This window comes from Corythoichthys intestinalis, chromosome 20 (genome assembly GCF_030265065.1).
Source record: "Corythoichthys intestinalis isolate RoL2023-P3 chromosome 20, ASM3026506v1, whole genome shotgun sequence".
Taxonomy (NCBI): Eukaryota; Metazoa; Chordata; class Actinopteri; order Syngnathiformes; family Syngnathidae; genus Corythoichthys; species Corythoichthys intestinalis.
The window spans coordinates 24,510,387-24,530,475 of record NC_080414.1 but is presented as its reverse complement, the minus strand read 5'-3'; the positions used below and the strand labels follow the sequence as shown (position 1 = coordinate 24,530,475).

Below are 20,089 nucleotides of genomic sequence, written 5' to 3'. Positions count from 1 at the left end.
TGTGGATATTAGAGTACCTAATGTAAACTTAAAAGCAGATGGCGAACAAATAAACTCAACAGAGAAATCAAACGCAGATTTAAACTTCAATGAGCGGGATGATGACAGATGTAGAACGATTTGTATGATTAAACATCTAAACACCCTCTTGTACAAGCAGACAGACCAGTAAAATGTAGACGATCTTCATCTGAGCTTTCAATGGTGAGACATTCTCTGTCAGAACAGATAGGGTGGCCAGCAAAGCAGAAGCAGGTGTCACAGTCAACCTTGAAAGATACCCCGTGATCTGGTGAAGACAGAAAACGAATCACACACACAGACTACTTGAAAAATTGAAGAGCACATATTATCACAATGGCATATCATAGACTTTATAATTGTATTGACGGGACACATTCCACAAACACTGCACCACGCCTTCAAGTAGGGGGCCGATCTACACTCCGCTTCAGTTGGTCAAAGTCGAATTCTCAAACACATGCAACGATCCAACGTCGGATTTAGGTTGAAAAAGTACGAAAGCTGTATCGCACACAAACAGGAAGGATTGTCTCAGAACTGATTTGTTCAACGATTCAAGGTAATTATTATATGTTTCATGCCATGCATGCATTTTGAAACGTTGTGAAAAAAATCACTGGATAAATTTGCCGCTACGTGGCGTCATAGTTCGCAATTTTTGCGTATTTGCGTAAAATAAATGCTAACTGTTCATTTTTTTTTTTGCTTTTAACCAAGAATCGAGGCTTTTTTACGTCCATATCTATAAAGAATTCAAGGATTTAAGCATTTATTATTTTATTCACAAGAATTTTCAACGGGAAAAGCTCTTTTTTTTTTTTTTTCATAAGATGGCCACTACATTTGCTTACTGACTTGCATCATAATTCGCAATATTTACGTAAAATAAATGCTAACTGTAGGGTTTTTTTTTTTTTTTTTTTGCTTTTAACCAAGAATCGATACTGGTTTACGTTTCCAAGAATTTTCATTGGCAAAAGCTCTGTTTATATAAGGCGGCCTCCACCTACATTTACTAACAGACTAGCATTGTACATCGACATATTTACGTAAAATAAATGCTAACTGCTAACTGTTTTGTTTGCTTTTTACCAAGAATTGCGACTGTTTTACGTCCATATCTATCAAGAATTCAGGGATTTAAGCATTTATTCACAATAATTTTCAACGGAAAAAGCTCTTTGTCTGTGATTCCACTCTGTCAGCTTGCATGGCCACGCCAACAATGCAGGCCCCCTATTAATTGCCCCAGCGCCCCATGTTCCGTCAGTATATTATGAATTCTATGGGCACATATAGTACCATAAAACATAGAAATAACAATGAAAATTATTTGAATTAGAATTGTTAAGAGAAAAAAATGTTGGGATTGGACTGGACTTCTTTTTCTTGAATTGATTGTCCGATTGTGATAAACCACGAATGCGTAATAAAGATCAAATGGCATGTATTATAACGTAGAGATGTTTGTTCAACATTTAACAGTAGAAGATTTGTGACATGAGAAAAGGCTGACAGGAATTTTAAACCAAACATCAAACTTAAACAATGACTGGCATACAAGAACAAAATATAAGAATGTTAAACCTTTGTTAGAAACCACAACATGGCCACAGACATGCTGCTCTAAAAAAACATATATTTTACCATGATAGTATTACGGAACACTATTTTGATGGCAAACAATAGAAAACCACTCATTACTACTTTCAATTCCCAACAAGCCATGCCCATTTGACTAAAATTAAATAGGTCTACTCTCGAATTGCTCATGGAGGTCTGGTTTTGCCCTACAGCAGCAGTCCCTAGCCAGTATATATAAAACACTCTTTTGGGGTTATTGTCTTCCATTATCCCCTCATTAGACAAGCACCTTGAACAGAAATGCCAACTACAAGTACAGTAATTACAACAAACTTTGTCACACTTACTCCTCTTTTGTCCTCCCACAAGGCAAGACTTAGTGGTATCCACACAAGGCATCTCCACGCAGTTCTCCAGGCGTCCACTGGGACCACAAGTGCAGACCTCATAGCACCCAGCCGGACCGGTGCGAGTCGGCACCTGTAAACGAGCGTCCTGCTGCACCAAAAAATCGGACGCCTCGCCGAGTTTACACCCTGGTAAAGACAACTAATTTATAAAAACACCGTTCTGACAAGTATGCCAATTATTAATATAAGTGTGTCTACCTGGCACACAGAGGAATGGCTGACAGTTGAGGTCATAAAGGCAACCTTTTCTGTTCACCTGGCATAAGTGGTTGCTTGGGCACGGGTTAGGGTTGCATGGATGGATGACCTCTTCAACAACACTGTTTCCCAGAGAACTAGGGGCTGATGGAGCAAACACATTTACATTAAACTGCCCTTCTGTTTAGTCGTTGTAAACATTAGAATTCATTTTCTCTGTTGGCTTTTCAGATCAGACCCATAGAGGGTGTTTTCCCTGTACTGTGACCTTTTTCACTCACTGAGGTATCTGTGGAGGGGGATGCAGCGTTCAGGGTCATCAATGGGTGACAGCAGCTCACATATCCCCTCAGGAGTTTGTCCCTCGTGGAAACGTTTTCTGTCCCCACATTGGGTCAGGATTTCTAAACAATCTGACCTAAACCAACAAAAAATAGAATCATTAGAACATTCAAAATTTAAGTACTCTATAAACAAGTTAATGTACTATTCTTGTAAGGCTGTAGTAAGATTTAATTTTGGGGATAGTTTCAACAAGTACAGTATACATTTACAGTAATGATTACTTGTACAGTCACTGTCACAGCCCATTTACTACTACTAATGTATACTAAGGATATGACACCATATCAAAAAGGCGATATACAGTGGGGCAAATAAGTATTTAGTCAACCACTAATTGTGCAAGTTCTCCCACTTGAAAATATTAGAGAGGCCTGTAATTGTCAACATGGGTAAACCTCAACGATGAGAGACAGAATGTGGAAAAAAAACAGAAAATCACATTGTTTGATTTTTAAAGAATTTATTTGCAAATCATGGTGGAAAATAAGTATTTGGTCAATACCAAAAGTTCATCTCAATACTTTGTTATGTACACTTTGTTGGCAATAACAGAGTCCAAACGTTTTCTGTAACTCTTCACAAGCTTTTTACACATTGTTGCTGGTATTTTGGTCCATTCCTCCATGCAGATCTCCTCTAGAGCAGTGATGTTTTGGGGCTGTGGTTGAGCAACATGGACTTTCAACTCCCTCCTCACCCCGTGGCGTCAAAATGATAACAAGAACGGTGAGCAAAAATCCCAGAACCACACGATGGGATCTAGTGAATGACCTACAGAGATCTGGGACCGCAGTAACAAAGGCTACTATCAGTAACATAATGCGCTGCCAGGGACTCAAATCCTGCACTGCCAGACGTGTCCCCCTGCTGAAGAAAGTACACGTCCAGGCCCGTCTGCGGTTCGCTAGAGAGCATTTGGATGATCCAGAAGAGGACTGGGAGAATGTGCTATGTTCAGATGAAACCAAAATAGAACTTTTTGGTAGAAACACAGGTTCTTGTGTTTGGAGGAAAAAGAATACTGAATTGCACCATACACACTGTAAAGCATGGGGGTGGAAACATCATGCTTTGGGACTGTTTTTCTGCAAAGGGACCAGGACGACTGATCTGTGTAAAGGAAAGAATGAATGGGGCCTTGTATCGAGAGATTTTGAGTGAAAATCTCCTTCTATCAGCAAGGGCATTGAAGATGAGACGTGGCTGCGTCTTTCAGCATGACAATGATCCCAAACACACACAGCCAGGGCAACAAAGGAGTGGCATCGTAAGGAGCATTTCAAGGTCCTGGAGTGACCTAGCTAGTCTCCAGATCTCAACCCAATAGAAAATCTGTGGAGGGAGTTGAAAGTCCGTGTTGCCCAACGACAGCCCCAAAATATCACTGCTGTAGAGGAGATCTGCATGGAGGAATGGGCCAAAATACCAGCAACAGTGTGTGAAAACCTTGTGAAGAGTTACAGAAAACGTTTGGCCTCCGTTATTGCCAACAAAGGGGGATTTTCTGGTTTTTTTCCCCCCACATTCTGTCTCTCATGGTTGAGGTTTACCCATGTTGACAATTACAGGACTCTCTAATATTTTCAAGTGGGAGAACTTCCACAATTAGTGGTTGACTAAATACTTATTTGCCCCACTGTATCACGATACTTTGTAGCACAAAAGGTTTTTGATATGCTTCCCACCCAGAATCGATACATTGTTTGAAAAAGGTGTCACTGTTTAAAAAAACAAACAAAAAAAAGAACCAACAGGTTTCTACCAAAATCTTCCATTAGAATAGTGTCTACGTTATCTCACTGGCAAACATTGACGGCGTGAGACATCTAATTCAGTTTGAATGGCTTGGACGTCTTGCGCCGTCAATGGCACTGAAACTAAAGCATTTAGTGTTTTGCAGGCATTTATAGGTCACTTCCTGTTAATTTGGTGTCATTTCCTGTTTATTTGGGGACATTCTTGAGTCCCTTCTTTTTCAATAACCCTAAGTCAACAGGAAGTGACCTGTAAATGCCACAAAATCAACAGGAAGAGACCAGTAAATGGCCCAAAAGGAAAAGGAAATGACAGAAAATTAAAAGGAAATGACGTGAAATCATCCAAAATGAACTCGTTGCCTGGCATTGGCTGCCATTGACAGCCATAGACGTCCAAACCAGGGGATGGCAGGATATGAACGAATGTTCATTCGCTGCTGCCCTTCCAGTTTAAATGGATTGGACCTCTACTAAGGATACACTCATTCCAATTCACAGCAGAAGAATGAAAATAGTTTGTTTTATATTCTTTTAGTTGTATCATAGAATATTGTTGAATGATTTCCTGACCAATGTATCAATAATTATTGTATTGCCATATTGTAAGATCATCGTATCGTGAACTACCCTGAGGTTCCCACCCCTACTGTATACTGATATAACTATGTTTTGCACTGATACTTCAAGTTCCAGGCTCTACAAGGAACAATTTCTTGTACCATGCTTTTTTACGGGGTAGATTAAGTGTAAACAACGTTCAAGATCATGACAAAGCAGGCACAGGATGAAGTAATTACAGCAAAATTAGAGAACAATAAAAAGAAAGCACGATGTTATTGTCTGCAACAGCTCTGTTGGTACTGATTTATTAGAAACCACTTCTGGACTTGCCAATGGTGATCTGTTTTACTGCTGCTATCAGCCTTTTCTCAAACAAAATGCATTACCTTAATGTGGTCAACAGCACATTTTTAGGCAATTGTATAGTATGTGTCAAATGCAATATGTCAAGGTTGACTCTGCATTCATTAATTTTCTGTATTTTGATGGAACAAATTATTTGCATAGGACATTAGTAAGTGATTGAATTGATCGATTGAATGTAACTTACCAAACGTTGTTAGACTTACTTGCAAATGACGCTCCCTCTGGACTTGCTATGACATGGTTTGATCTGCAAAGAGCATGCAACTGCCTTCCACATATCCGGCAGACACTTCCTGATGTCTAGCACAGGAATGTTCATAAAAGGCATCTTAATTGTTCCATTGGACCACAGCTTGATATCATTCATAGCTCCTTGGTCTGACTGAATGTTGCAGCTGCGAAACAGCTCTGTAGGCCTGTGGATAGAGATAATAGGAGGCGTCTGTTGGTCTTAGCAGAGTGAGCTAATTGGAACTTCAAAGAAGAAGTAGCTTCTATTTAGAAGTTTGGGGTGTGTTCCATCAAGCTTTGTTTATCTTGAGTAACTGCCTGTGCGTGCCAGCACGTTTTGTGCTGACATACATTGTAAACTTTTAATTGGAAATAAATGTGCTGCAGTTTTCAATTTAACCAGGGGTAGTCTAGTACAAAAACAGTGAGAATGACCTATTGTTGAAGTTGGTGCAGTAGGAGAGATCCTTGCATCCCAACTGGCAGGGCTCTCTGACATCAGCTAGGCAGTTGTTCAGTTCAGTCTCCACGGGGTTGTACTCACACAGTTGATCAAAGTCTTGCCATGTCTGGCTTCCCCAATTTGTGCTAATTTCCTGACACATGTCCCTGTCAGAGGAAAAAGTGGTGTGAATTAAAACAAGGACAGTGACATGTTCTTTCACTTTCTGTAGACGTATAGCTTCAAATTAAAACTCATAGAGTATATACAGTACATCAATTTAGGGATGGGTATTGACACGGACATAGCTGGGGTAGACATGTATAACTCGAATATATAACAAATTATGCTTTTTATATGTTATCATTATGTGTGTTTACCATGTTTGCCATCTTAAATGTAAAAAAAAAAACATAAAAAACAACAATTTCTGTGTGAGATCTAAATTAAAAATCCTTGCCAACTAAGTCCTAGTAGATAAAGTAGTAACTAACATGTTTTTTTTTTTTTTGGTCTGACCTTTCAACTTATCCACGAAAAGTCTGATTTATGCGTCCTACTGTACTTCAAAATGACGCTAAATTACTACGACACTGTAAGAAGCTAAACGTCATCATATTCTGCTGTTTTGTTTTTCAGGCCAAAAGGATCTTGTTTTTTTTTTTAGCTTTCTTTTATAACATACTGCACATTTGTCTTATCACATTTGTACTGTGGTAGCTCTAATTACAAATGTCTCTACATACAGAATTTTTCAGGTTCAGACACGCCTCAACAGGAAAATATTGCCTCTTGTTACGAAAGAAATTTCCGGATATGAAAGGCAAAAATAAGCTCCTTTCACATACACCTGAACACCGTTTAAATCCCGGGATTTCTCGGTTAAAGACACACTTTTTAAGACTCGCCTTTTCACCAGACTAGGGTATCCTGGTTTTATTTCTTAAGGGTTTTTAATGTTTTCGGATTTTGTTTTATTGTTTTTTTTTGCTATTTTGACTTTTATGGCGATGCGCTGTTTTTGTTTTCGTTTTTTTTCTTAATGTCATTGTATAATACATTCCTGCCTTTTATTTATCATGAACCATGTTTGTCTTTGTTGTTAAGCACTTTGAGGACCTTTCGTGTTGTAGTAAAGTGCTATAGAAATAAATTTGATTGATTTATTTAAACGGGCAGCCCTTATATGTGAAAGCAATTTCCCGGGTCTACTGACACGGAGATGACGAGGGCATTTACCCAGTCGCGTCTTAGCAGTGTGTGTGTGTGTGTGTGTGTGTGTGTGAAAGCGGCTGTGGCTCGTGGGCCAGGTTGGCGGACGGGGGTGGGAGTGGGCGGGGGTTTGGGTGTGAGTCCCCTCTTCTCATCCCTGAAGGCCAGTGATGGGGGCGCGGGTGGCCCCGGGGACCACCGTGGATCCTTGGGGGGGTGACGATGGCCCCTTTACTGGGCCGTGGGAGGAGGGATGGGCTGTGCGGGCTCCTCCCCGCCCGCCCGAGGGCTGGCTGGATAGGGACCGTGGCCCTGGGATGGCGATGGTAGGAGGACCGTGGCCCTGGGATGGCGATACTCTCCGCTCATCTGCGTGGCTGTCGCATGTTTGATGGGGCTTACGTACAGCTGGATGTGATTGGGTGCGCTCGGGTGGGTGGCCTTGGTGCTGGGATTGGCGATGGGGCAGCGTAGGGTCGGTTGCCAACGGGCATATACTCACAAGGGATTCCCATGATTACTGGTTTCTCGATCACAGAGCTGATTTGTGTACATTCCACCCCTCCCAATCACTTATTTTATAGACCCCCCCCCTTTCCCTGGTCAACAGCCCCCCCACATGGTGTCAACCAGAAATACATCTACCTGACGATAGCACCAACATATTCATAGTTAGTGTAGGCGTTCATTGTATTTCTTGTTGTTGTTTGTGTTTCTTTTCTTCTATTCCCTATTCTATTCCCTATAACCTCTTCCTGTTCGCTGCTTTGTCTTAATAAACGAGGTATGTTGAATGATCACAATGGGAGTATGTCATACTCAAATGTGAAACATTAAAACTGTTCAGACTAACCGGACACTTAGACTTCCATTCTCCGTTTCAAACAGCCGAACGAAATTCACGGGTCACAGCACGATGGCTGATGACATAAATATCACGGCGGGACGATCATCACTTCCTCTTTCTTCGCAGTAAGACAAAAAGCGGTAAACAAACATCACAATTATCAACGTACTAAGCTGGAAATAGCTAAATAAAACAGAAAACATAATGAAATTAAATTGCTACTGGATCGTAGAGCTGAGGAACAGAATCCATCGTCCATCTTTGGAAATGTGTGGTTTATTTTGTTGCCGATGTTAGGGTCTGCAACTGCGGAAACAAGGTTATACCTCAAAGCAGAAACCAATGGAGTGATGTGTTCAAGGATTTATTAAATACAAAGAAAAATACACTTGATAGCGGAAAAGGGGCAAGAACACAATGAGTCCGTGATAGGAGATCGACAGGAATTGATAATACTAACCTAAGCAGTAGGCAGAGAGCCGACAAGACAACAAAACAAATACCAGCACAACATAGGGGATTCCAAAACAAGGGCCGCAAACGAACAAGCAAATGCACGAAATTCAAGAGTACAAGGTGTCAAATGGAGCCAAGCAAGTTAATATCTTGGCACCCTTCTCTTGGATCGCCTGGGCTTAAATACAGTCTTAATGAGCTTGAATTGGCTGCAGGTACAACGTCTGGAATGCTCCCACAACCGGCTCTGTAACAAAACACGATCCGACCAACAGAATGTGACAGCCGATGCCGACGAAAAATTATGTAATATCCGGGTTATAAAATTGCGCCAGCAGCCCTCCCCGCTAAGAGAGCACCGAATGGACAACAGGATACAAGTCTGTGAAACTGTCCAACCCTCGTCATTCCCGGGATATCACTCCATGTGTGAAAGCAATGACGCGAGTAAATCCCGCGTCACCTTACACGGGAACTTACCGGGATATGTGTGTGAAAGGAGCTATACAGTTTGACTGGTACTCGCAGCTCCCAGAGTTTATTGAACGTAACACACTTATGGCTGCCTAGCATTCCTGGCATCCAATTAGCTAAGAGGGACTTCTACTGTTTATGTGTATCCCAGCGTCCTCTTCATTGGCCCCTCGTGTTCTGACAGTTTTCCATGAGTATTAACTTTTATTCTTTACTCGATTCTTGCTTTTTCTACTTCATGCACAACTCATGATTTTATGTTCATTGTGCAAACATATAATTTTAACATGTATTTGTTACATGTTTTCATGCATTTTTATGCATTACAAAAGGTTTATGAGTTTTGGGGGGGCTTGAAACAGATTAGGGCTTTTATATAGAAAACGCGTCTCTACCAACAGAATTTTGAAGTTACGAAACTACTTCCAGAACTAATTATTTTCGTAAGTAGAGGTACCACTGTACTTTATTCCATTACAATTCATATTCAATTAATATGAAGTACCGTATTTTTCGGACTATAAGTCGTACCTGAGTATAAGTTGCACCAGCCATAAAATGCCCAACGGAAAGAAAAAAACACGTATATGAGTCGAACCGGAGTATAGGTCACATTTTTGGGGGAAATTTACTTTATAAAATCCAACAAATAGAACAGATATGTCATCTTGAAAGGCAATTTAAAATAAAAATACAATAGAGAACATGCTGAATAAGTGTACAGTATGATAATGTTACATGATGCATGAAAAACGAAATGTGAACGTGGCCGGTATGTTAATGTAACATAGCTATTAAGAGTTATTCAGATAACTGTAGCATAAAGAACATGCTAACAAGTATACCAAACCATCAGTGTCACTCCAAAACACCAAGATAAAATGATGTAATAATGTGTTAATAATTTCAAACATAAGTCCCTGCAGAGTATAAGTCGCACCCCCAGCCAAATTATGAAAAAAAAACTGCGACCGATAGTCCGAAAAATACGGTATATGTTAATATAGTATGAATTGTTGTATGTGCTGAGCATTTGGCAGTACCTGCAGAGTGAGGTGTTGGCCTTGGAGCAGCAGTGCAGTTTGGCACAGTCCATTTTGGCAGGATGTGGGACTTCTTTTTCAGTTGGGGATGGGGGATGAGCACTTCCCAGAAAGCACTGCCACATGGGATCTTGGGGGAGAGGCTGGGAGCCGCACTCTTCGATCAAACCTTCCATTATCTCATGCTCTGTGCTCAAGGTACGGAGGATTCGGCGGCAAGCAGACTGACAGTGTGGAGCCTCTGCTCGGTCACAGCAGTACAGACCTAAATGGGAAGGATTTTATTAGTTGGAAAGTAAACAGTCAATTAAAATATATAAAGTAGGCAAAAAATATTCTAGTCAGTTATATGGTGGAAAAAGACTGTCATAGTCTTTAATACAGTGAAAACTTACTGTCTATAGGACTGCGTATTGGGTAGGACTTGGTGAAATTGCTGACGCAACTGAGGAGTTGAGCACTGTGGCTCTGACAGTACTCTTTGACGGCATTGATTTGAGACACGGTGGGAGTCGAGTCAGTCCTGAAGATGGCTTGACAGTACTCCCTACAGGTGGTGTGACGCCCGGCATAGCTGCAGCATGTGGAGCCCACTAGACAACCACACACAAACCAAAGACAAACTGCCTTGAGTTTGAAATTTTAAAAAGTGAAAAAATCTACACCCACACCTGACATTAGGAGTTGATACCAAGCAAATGTGTGATTAGTTAGTAGTGTAGCAAATGTAACACTCGCCAGTTTGCATTAGTAACTTACTTTCATTTTTGGTAATGCAGCTGTGTAGAGGATTCTGCAACAAGAAAAACATAGGTTGTCTGTTGGTAATACCTTAAATTTGAGAAAAATCTTTAAGATGTAGCAAGAATGTTAACTGACTTTTGCAAAATTTTCAGATGTGTGTCAAGTGTGTGAATCAATAATTTGTCTGATTTCACAAAATGTGTAAAATAGATTTTATTGCAACATGACATTGATGCATTTTGTGTATCGATGTATGCAACTTACCTCAGTGACTTTTTTGCATACTTTTGTTAGGTCATTTTTGGATGATGCCTGTGATAAGAAGCAGAAGTGAAAAACAAAAACACGCTATAACATTTATATCTTGAAAACACAGTTCGGACATGATTTATTTACAATCCGACATACCTGTCTGCATTCCCTGCGGCACTCAGATGAGATAGCCAGCTCACAGCAACCAAGCCCTGCCCAGCTGTCCGACTTTCTTGATACTCCTTAAAAGAAAATTTGGCAGTTGAAGAAATATTACCGAACTTAACAGTTAAAGGCGTTAATATGTTACTATTTAACAGTTCAAGGCTGGTCAACCATCTTGCATAGTATAAAAGTTTGAGACATACATACTGCTTAGTAAGCAGTGTTATTTTTGGCAGCCCTTTTAATTTTCGTCGTAGTCTTAGTCTTTTGGACGAAAATACTTATTAGTCTTAGTCATATTTTAGTTATTTTAAAATGTAGTCGTCTTCGTCTAGTTTTAGTCGGCAATTACTCAAAATGTTTTCGTCTGGGATCTTCCAAAGATTTAGTCCATGAATAAATAAATAAAATATTTCCAATTATTCAAATGAACATTGATCGACGAGCTCATAACTATAGTCTACAAGGACATCATCACCATCTTTGTGATGATAATACACACTCAGCAGGAAACCAGTATTTTATTTTCCATGAATCAAACTCACTTGGACGCCACGAACTACATGTAAAAAGTTTTCCAAGAGTTTTAGACGACACTCACGATGCTAAATGCTAATGCTAACACGCGTAGTACGTCACATGTGTGACATGGCCAAATACTGCTACGATATGTACTGACTACACATACGATATGAAAATGTCACACATTGTGAACTTATGACAGAAACTATGGCAAATTTTCATCCCGTTCTCGTCTCGTCAGACGTAAACTGGCATTCGTCTCGTTACGTCTTAGTCTCCCAGGACACGTTTTTAGCTCGTCATTGTCACGTCATCATCATGAAAAAAATTGTTCGTCAACAAAATATTTTTGTTAGCGTCATCGTTGATGAAAACAACACTGTTAGTACGGAAAATGTGTATGTAAATAAATATTGAGCAAAGTCTAAAATTGCTCAAATGTACAGTATGTATATTTTTTTGACTACATGATATCTTTTAACTATAAAGACAAAAAGTTGAAAACATTGTCTAAGGAAATCTGTACCCAATGCTTACCTGGAAGTGTAGAGTTGATACAAACCCACAGCTCATTCTATAGGAAATGAAAATAGGGTATGATTAGTGCTTTCAAATATGCAATACAGTGATACCTCGTTTTTTGCGTTTAAAGGGGACCAGAACCCGCCACGATAAGTGAAAAACCGCAGTTGTTTTTGTGTGTGTATGTGTGTGTTCAATGGATTTATTCAGATTTAGCACTGGAAAGAGATAGTACATATAAGACATGTTTTTTCACTTTTATGTATATACATATTTTAATAAATGGTTTTTATGCACTTCACATACAACAATTATAAGTTTTAAACATGTTACTGTCCCACCGAATTATTTTTTAAACAAGAATAAAGTATAAAAATGCTTGTCTTCATTAAATGCTTCATTTAGTGAGTCCGCTCAAATCTGCTCAAGCTGCTCACTTAGACACAATGAGTTGCCACAGCAACTGTTTAACAAGTTAAACCATGATTGACGCATGTGGCGCTTTGAAGCTTCGGGTTCCAGGCATCTGCGGTCAAGATCAAACATGAAACGTCTGTCAATCATCGTTAACTTTAATAACCAACTGCAGAGCACTGCCTGAGCAACAAAGAGCAAGGAGATGGGAGAGTGAGTCCAGGTAGGTGATCGGCTTGGGACAGCTCATCTATTTTTTTTTTTAATTTTCTTTTGAAACCGCGACGGACTGAGGGCGTGAAGTTTGAAGCGCGAAGTATCGAGGGATCACTGTATAACATTGCTATTAGCATATTCAATTGTTAAAATAATAATTTTGATTGACCAAATGTCATGCTTGATTCAAATTTGCATGACATGGTCATTTTTTTGTTTAATGATATCAATACATTCCGCAGCCAGTCAAGGTCATGATTAAAAATATGTACTGTATGTGAATAAGCCTTACAAGTCAAAAGTTCAGTATTTTGAAATTAACTGCTTATTTAATAATCTAAATTGAATTAGGATATGTACTCAGGGCCCTATTATAATTTGTTTGTGTAGATTTTTTTGTTAAAGAGTCTTGTTGATTCAGTTTGAACTGGTTTGCCCTCATGACGAACAGAATGTCCACAAAGGGAAGATGAGCTCCGCACATTTTTCCACATGTTATTCTGATGGCGTCATTTCGGCCTTTTATTTAGAAATGAAGTCTCTTATACTGCTAATCCATTTAAATTATTCGATAAAAAGTAATGAAGACAGAACTACAAACACCTCCGCCCCAAAATTCCGTGCTTAGCAGTGTCCATTTTGATGTCTTTCTTTAAGATATTGAAGGACAGCTGATGTGCCGAGGCAGGTAGTTGTGGAATTGAGCCATCAGAGCTTGTATAAACAGATTTAAGAATCATTCTTTTTCCTTGAGTCATGACCTACATCACCACCCATACAGTCACCGTCATCAATCATGACCTTGAGAAATGCTAAATGTAAACAAATTTGTGCCAACACTCATTGAAAAAACACAAAAAAATTATTTATTTTTAAATTTGATGTTTTTTTTTTAGTTATTTTATTGAACTGTTTTTCTATTATCCCAAAACTAACTAATTGGTTTTGTGGTAGTGATTGGACTTACCATAGACTCTGGACAGTAACTTGGCAACCTCTGTAGAAGATGCTTCAAACGAGACTCACTCTTGATAGTGGCAAGCTGTATGAAAGAGTATGAGTTAAAAGAGTTTTTATAGACACTGGCTAAAAATTTGTATTAAAAGCCATCTTGGATTTGATACTATGTCACATTTAAAATTTCTGATAACACAAAAAGAATTATTCTGTTATAAGAGCATACTTGGGACCCACTTCATATGCTGTCCTGATAAATCCCTTCACTTTTAAGCTCTTAAAGCAATTGGAATGAAAAACGACAGCAGTATGTATCGGCACTAGGCTCTTCAACAATGGTGCAGCAAAATGTTTGACAGTTTCCTTCTCATTAATGAAAAAAAGAAAATAGAAGTGCACAACATACACGAATCACATTTATGCTGAGAAATCTGTAATATGTTAGGTTTCTACGAAACTACAAGAAGTTCTTCTTGTTGGTACCCCCGACATGTTCATTAACTCATTCACTCCCAGCCATTTTCACCCGGGCAGCTCCCTTCGCTCCCGTCCGTTTAACTGGATTTTGACTGGTTTTCCAAGGCCCACAGAAAATTCGGTTCTATTGCTATATAAACATGGAACCCACCAAAAGAAAGATTAGACTCTCTTCTTTCAGCAGGAAAAAAAGTTAGTTCAAATCTTTTTCAATTCTTTAGAAATCAGAATTAGAAAATAGCTTAGTTTAAGCAATTTTCCAATTTCTGATTAAAAAACAGAGAAATTAGCTTTTTGTAAAAGCATACATTTCAAACATAACTTTGACGTTAACACAGCTATTTTTTGCTTTAGTTACATCCCAAACATCTGAATAATGTTTTCCTTTTACAAAATAACATCAACAACAAGACAAATAGAGCTTTTGATAGCAAAGTAACAATTTATTTACATATAACTAACTGAGAGATAACGCTGTTGTGGCCGCGACAACCGGGGTAAACTTTTCCCTCATCGTCGCCTGTCTCATAAAGATGGATTTTTTTTAGTCTTTCCAGCACGGACTCAATGGCATCGTTCGCTGCACTGGTGGTCCCGGTCGTTCTGGTCGGTTGTCCAGCGCCTGACATCCCAGGCATCCTCCCGGTTGTTCTGTTGGTTGTCCGCCGCCTGGCATCCTGGACGTCCATTCGGTCGTCTTCCGCTAGTTCTGTTGAATCGGGTTGGGCGTCTTACCAAATGCGCTACTGCCCTCCAGTGGCCAGTTTTATTGCTTTAAAATGGATTTTCAGCTTTGTGCTTTGGAATTAAGTTGAATCAGAACCTAGAGATGTCTCTTGTTAAAAAAAAAAAAAGTATCCCAAAGACGTATAAATACGTATGGGATACTGAAACAATTAAAAATAGAACGTATTTATACGTTTTTGGGAGCAAATGAGCTAATGACAATATCTTCTCTATTTCTATCAATAACGTACTTATCTCTCCTTCCACTCTTGTCCAAAGTCTGGAAGTCATGTTCGACAGTACGCTCTCCTTCCGCTTCCATATTAATGACACTACCAGATCAGCCTACTTCCTCCTTCGTAATATCACTTATACTTCCTTCTCTCACGTCTCACACCGCAACCACTCTTGTTTGCAGTCTAGTCACCTTCCGGATTGACGATTGTAACTCACTGCTCTGTCCCCCAAATAAATCCCTCAAGAATCTGCAGCTCCTCAAAGACTCAGCAGCACGCCTCACCACTCGAACTTCCACCACACGCAACATCACACCCATCCTCTGACAACTCCACCTTTTCCGAATTAAACAAAGAATTATCTACAGAATTCTTCTCATCACGTTTAAAGCACTCCACGGCCTGGCCCCATCCTATATATCTAACCTCCTCTATATTACCACCCCAAACCCCCCCAACCACCCCGTTCACTTCATTCTTAAGTCTACCCTACACCTTTCTGTCCCGCGTGCCCGTCTCACCACCTATGGGTCCAGAGCGTTTAGTCACTCTGCCCACCAGCTGTGGAACTCCCTAGCCCTGAGCTTCGCAACATACGTATCTACGCTCTCACTTTTCAAATCCCAACTCAAAACACATCTGTTTAATCTTTTTCAATTTTCTATTACCGTATTTCCCGCACTATAAGGCGCATCCGTACATAAGGCGCGCCTTCAATGAATGGCCTATTTGAAAACTGTGTGTGTCGGGCGCACCGCATTAAAAGGCACAGTAATAGTAGTTATTGGGGTTGCATTATGCATCCATGAGATGAAGCAGCATTAACTCATTCACTCCCAGCCATTTTCACCGGAGCAAGGCCCTTCGCTCCGGGCCGTTTTACTGGATTTTGACTGATTTTGCAAGGCCCACAGAAAATTCTGTTCTATTGCTATATAAACATGGAACCCAACAAAAGAAAGATTAGACTCTCTTCTTTCAGCAGGAAAAAAAGTTAGTTCAAATCTTTTTCCATTCTTTAGAAATCAGCATTAGAAAATAGCTTAGTTTGAGCAATTTTCCAATTTGTGATGAAAAAACAGAGAAATTGAGCTTTTTGTGAAAGCATAAATTTCAAACATAACTCTGACTTTAACACAGCTATTTTTTGCTTTAGTTACATCTCAAACATCTGAATAATATTTTCCTTTTACAAAATAACATAAACAAGACAAATAGAGCTTTTGATAGCAAAGGAACAATTTATTTACACATAACTAACTGAGATATGACACTGTTGTGGCCGCGACAGCCGGATAAACTTTTCCCTCATCGCTGCCTGTCTCATAAAGATGGATTTTTTTGCGTCTCTGCGGAGTCTGCTCGGTGAGCAGCACGGACTCAACGGCATCTTCCGCTGCACTGGTGGTCCCGGTCGTTCTGCTCAGTCGTCCAACGCCTGGCATCCCAGGCGTCCTCTCGGTTGTTCTGCTCGGTCGTCCGCCACCTGGCATCCTTCCGTGGGGGCTCCGACCGTGCGGCCCGGCCATTCGTTGCCTTTGAATCGGGTTGCGGGTCTTATCAAATGCACTACTGCCCTCCAGTGGCCAGTTTTATTGCTTTAAAATGGATTTTCAGCTTTGTGCTTTGGAGCTTAGTTGAATCAGAACCCAGAGGGAGAAAAAAAAAACGCAAAAGACGTATAACTACGTCTTTGGGACACTGAAACAATTAAAAATAGAATGTATATATACGTTTTTGGGAGCAAATGAGTTAAAGGGAATGCCACACCATGATTACCTAATATTGATCCTATATAAGATTATTATTATTATCGGATTATAAGGAGCACTATCGGCTTCTGAGAAAATTGAAGGCTTTTAGGTGCGCCTTATAGTGCGGAAAATACAGGTACTTTTATTCTAGTTTTAATTTGCGTTTGTTAATTTTTAATATCTCTTGTACAGTATCCTTGAGCGTTTTGAAAGGCGTATTAGAACATTTATTCTGATATATTATTCCTTCATTCATTCATTTTCCATGCCGCGTTTCCTCACGAGTGTATTAGTGAATTTTTTGGTAACACTTTATAATAACTATCCGTTTTACTAGTTAATAGATCATTAGCGAACTGTTTATAAATGATTTATTGTTGATTTGTGAAGTATTTGTTAAGTTTGTTAAGCATTTACAGGGTGTTGTTAACCTGAAACACAGTTTGTGTAGGAACGTTTCAAGTTTTTGTGTGTAACGTTTGGCATTTCTATCTTTACAGGTTAAGAAATGCCGTTCACTTCAAAAGAAAAGGCATTTTGATAAGGCATTTTGCGGGGAGCGCTAATGTTGCACATTTATGAAAATCTGCCATAGAACCAACAAATATTTGTACTTTTCTTTGTATATTTAACCAATAAAACTTATGACCCTTCAACATAAAGTGTATATAATTTTATTAAGATCCATCAACTAGCATCGGCATTTAGAATGGGGTCAACCATATTGGAACACCCTATAAATGCTTAACAAACTGTTAACAAATACTTCACTAATCAACAATAAATAATTTATCAACAGTTTACTAATGATCTATTAACTAGTGAAACGGATAGTTATTATAAAGTGTTACCAATTTTTTTTTCTAAATTTTACATTAATAGCTGCAAAGACCTGAAAATAAACATCTCATCACTATCATACGTATTTTCAATTATTATTTGCCATATACAAAAAGGTTGCCTAGAAGAATGCAGGCACTGCCAAGAGTGATGCAAGTTTCACACATTGACATCATACTGGGCATAAGTTCTTTTCCAAGAAGAGCACTTCTTAGACATGACACAATTCACACTAAGTGAAAATAGTGCCTGTGGTTCATTTGAAAAAGGAAGAACAAAAAGCATGAGGATCGAAATGTGATAATTATAAGTCACTTGGGCTTTCAACCATCCCTTGAAAAACGGAATCATCCCGTATTCAGAAACAAAAGTAGGCGTCCCGTATTAAGCTTGAAATGACGCGCTTTATCCCATATTATCATGAAAAAGTAGTGTTTTATTTGTAGAGTGAACAAATGTTGGTATGGTGGTTTTCAAGAACCTGTAAGGGAACGCATTCCTCCGCCTCTCCTGCTTTCTGACCAATGAGCTGACAGAACAACGGCAGTCCTGCTTATCTCATTGGTCGAGGAGGTTCTGTCGCTTGACATGAGGAAAACAGAAGACAACATAAGAGTGTACGTGATAAGAGGTTTTGAGTAAAGTGCGAGTGAAAAAGATGATCATTTGTTTTCTCGTTCTTCACTCTGTACTTTATCTTCACTATTTTCAATATATTTTTGTGTTCTGTCAATTTCGTTTGTATTTCCACATTATATTTGGAGTGACCATTTGCGAGACTGTTATTGATGAGGGGACGTTGAACGCACCTAAATGTTAAAAACAATAGTGGTATTTCTAGATCAGTGTTGTTAATCTTACTTTAAAAAAGTAATTAATTACAGTTACAAATTACTTCTCCCAAAAAGTAATTGCGTTAGTAACTCAGTTACCTGAATGTAAGAGTAATTAGTTACTTGGCAAAGTAACTGGTGATCATTTTCATGAGTTTTTTTTCTCCAAAAAAAAAAAAAAAAAACTGGTCACACAATGTGAAGTTTAAAGGGTTTTTGGGACAATTGGCAATTCTTTACCCTAAACTTAACTAGACACAGGGGTATTGCGGATATTGCGATAACTAGTTAGTAACCTTTGCTATGTGTAAAAGTCATTTAATGTTGTGAATCAACCGTTAAAGTTGTTGAACTTGCTCCCTTTATTGCATTAGTTTCCTTCTGTCTACTTCCGACATGTGTAAGTTTTAAAACTGTTTCAACATTTAAAGATAGATTTAAGTCAAGATTTTGCCGATTTAGGAGCATTTTAGATAAACGGTTACTTAGGTTCGCTAGGAAGGTTCTTTACAACAGAGCCTTCCTGAGAGGTCTACTGCTTTAAAATGGCGGCTGTTTACTAACGCATCTAGTTCTTTATACATGTTGCGAATGCCGCCGTGTCTGCCATTTGCATCTAGTTCTATGATATGTGATATCTACCGTAGCATCATGTGGGTGTAGTTTGAAGGCTATCGGCTACAGTCCGGTATTATTGGAGCCACCTAGCATCACGTTTGCAATGGCGTCACAACTCCCTTGCCTCCTCACCACTCCTACTCTGCTCTCTCATCTCCGTGAGTCTGTCTCTCTCAGACTTTTCTTGCGTCATTCAACCACATAGTAACGCACGCCTTTCCCGCCTCAGTAACGGTGTTGCCAAGATGAGAAAAGTAATTAATTAGATTACTCACAACCAGTGTTGTTAATAACGGCGTTACAATATAACGGCGTTACTAACGGCGTTATTTTTTTCAGTAGTGAGTAATCCAATTAATTACTTTTCTCATCTTGGCAACACCGTTACCGTTACTGAGGCGGGAAAGGCATGCATTACTATGCGTTACTAAGTTGGTTGAATAAAAAAAAGTCAGAGACGGACTCACGGAGACGAGAGAGCAGAGCAGGAGTGGGGAAGACGGCGTTGAAAACGCGATGCTAGGTGGCTCCAATAATACCTGACTGTAGCCTACAAACTACGCCCACATGATACGGTAGATATCACATATTATAGAACTAGATGCAAATGATAGACACCGCTGCATTGGCAACATATTTTTAAGGACTACATGCGTTAGTAAACAGCCGCGATCTTAAAGCAGTAGACCTCTCAGGAAGGCTCTGTTGTAGAGATCCTTCCTAGCGAACCTACTTTTTTTTTTTTTTTTTAATCTAAAATGGTCCTAAATCGGCAAAATCTTGACTTAAATCTATCTTTAAATGATGAAACAGTTTTAAAACTTACACATGTTGAAAGTAGACAGAAGGGAACTAATGCAATA

General features: G+C 39.3%; 1 protein-coding gene across 2 annotated transcripts in view; it reads right to left on the bottom strand.

Annotated features, from left to right (window-relative positions):
* Window positions 1-20,089, bottom strand: part of reck (reversion-inducing-cysteine-rich protein with kazal motifs) — a 59,709-nt gene that overhangs the window by 11,777 nt on the left and 27,843 nt on the right. For both annotated transcript variants that reach the window (XM_057824412.1, XM_057824413.1), the window contains 13 exons: window positions 13,753-13,827; window positions 12,171-12,207; window positions 11,103-11,188; window positions 10,959-11,006; window positions 10,710-10,743; window positions 10,346-10,543; window positions 9,951-10,215; window positions 5,912-6,085; window positions 5,449-5,661; window positions 2,498-2,634; window positions 2,217-2,360; window positions 1,956-2,144; window positions 167-289 (listed from right to left, as the gene is read on the bottom strand). In XM_057824412.1, coding sequence (XP_057680395.1) covers window positions 167-289; window positions 1,956-2,144; window positions 2,217-2,360; window positions 2,498-2,634; window positions 5,449-5,661; window positions 5,912-6,085; window positions 9,951-10,215; window positions 10,346-10,543; window positions 10,710-10,743; window positions 10,959-11,006; window positions 11,103-11,188; window positions 12,171-12,207; window positions 13,753-13,827 — 1,723 coding nt within the window. The remainder of the gene's footprint in view (window positions 1-166; window positions 290-1,955; window positions 2,145-2,216; window positions 2,361-2,497; window positions 2,635-5,448; window positions 5,662-5,911; window positions 6,086-9,950; window positions 10,216-10,345; window positions 10,544-10,709; window positions 10,744-10,958; window positions 11,007-11,102; window positions 11,189-12,170; window positions 12,208-13,752; window positions 13,828-20,089) is intronic.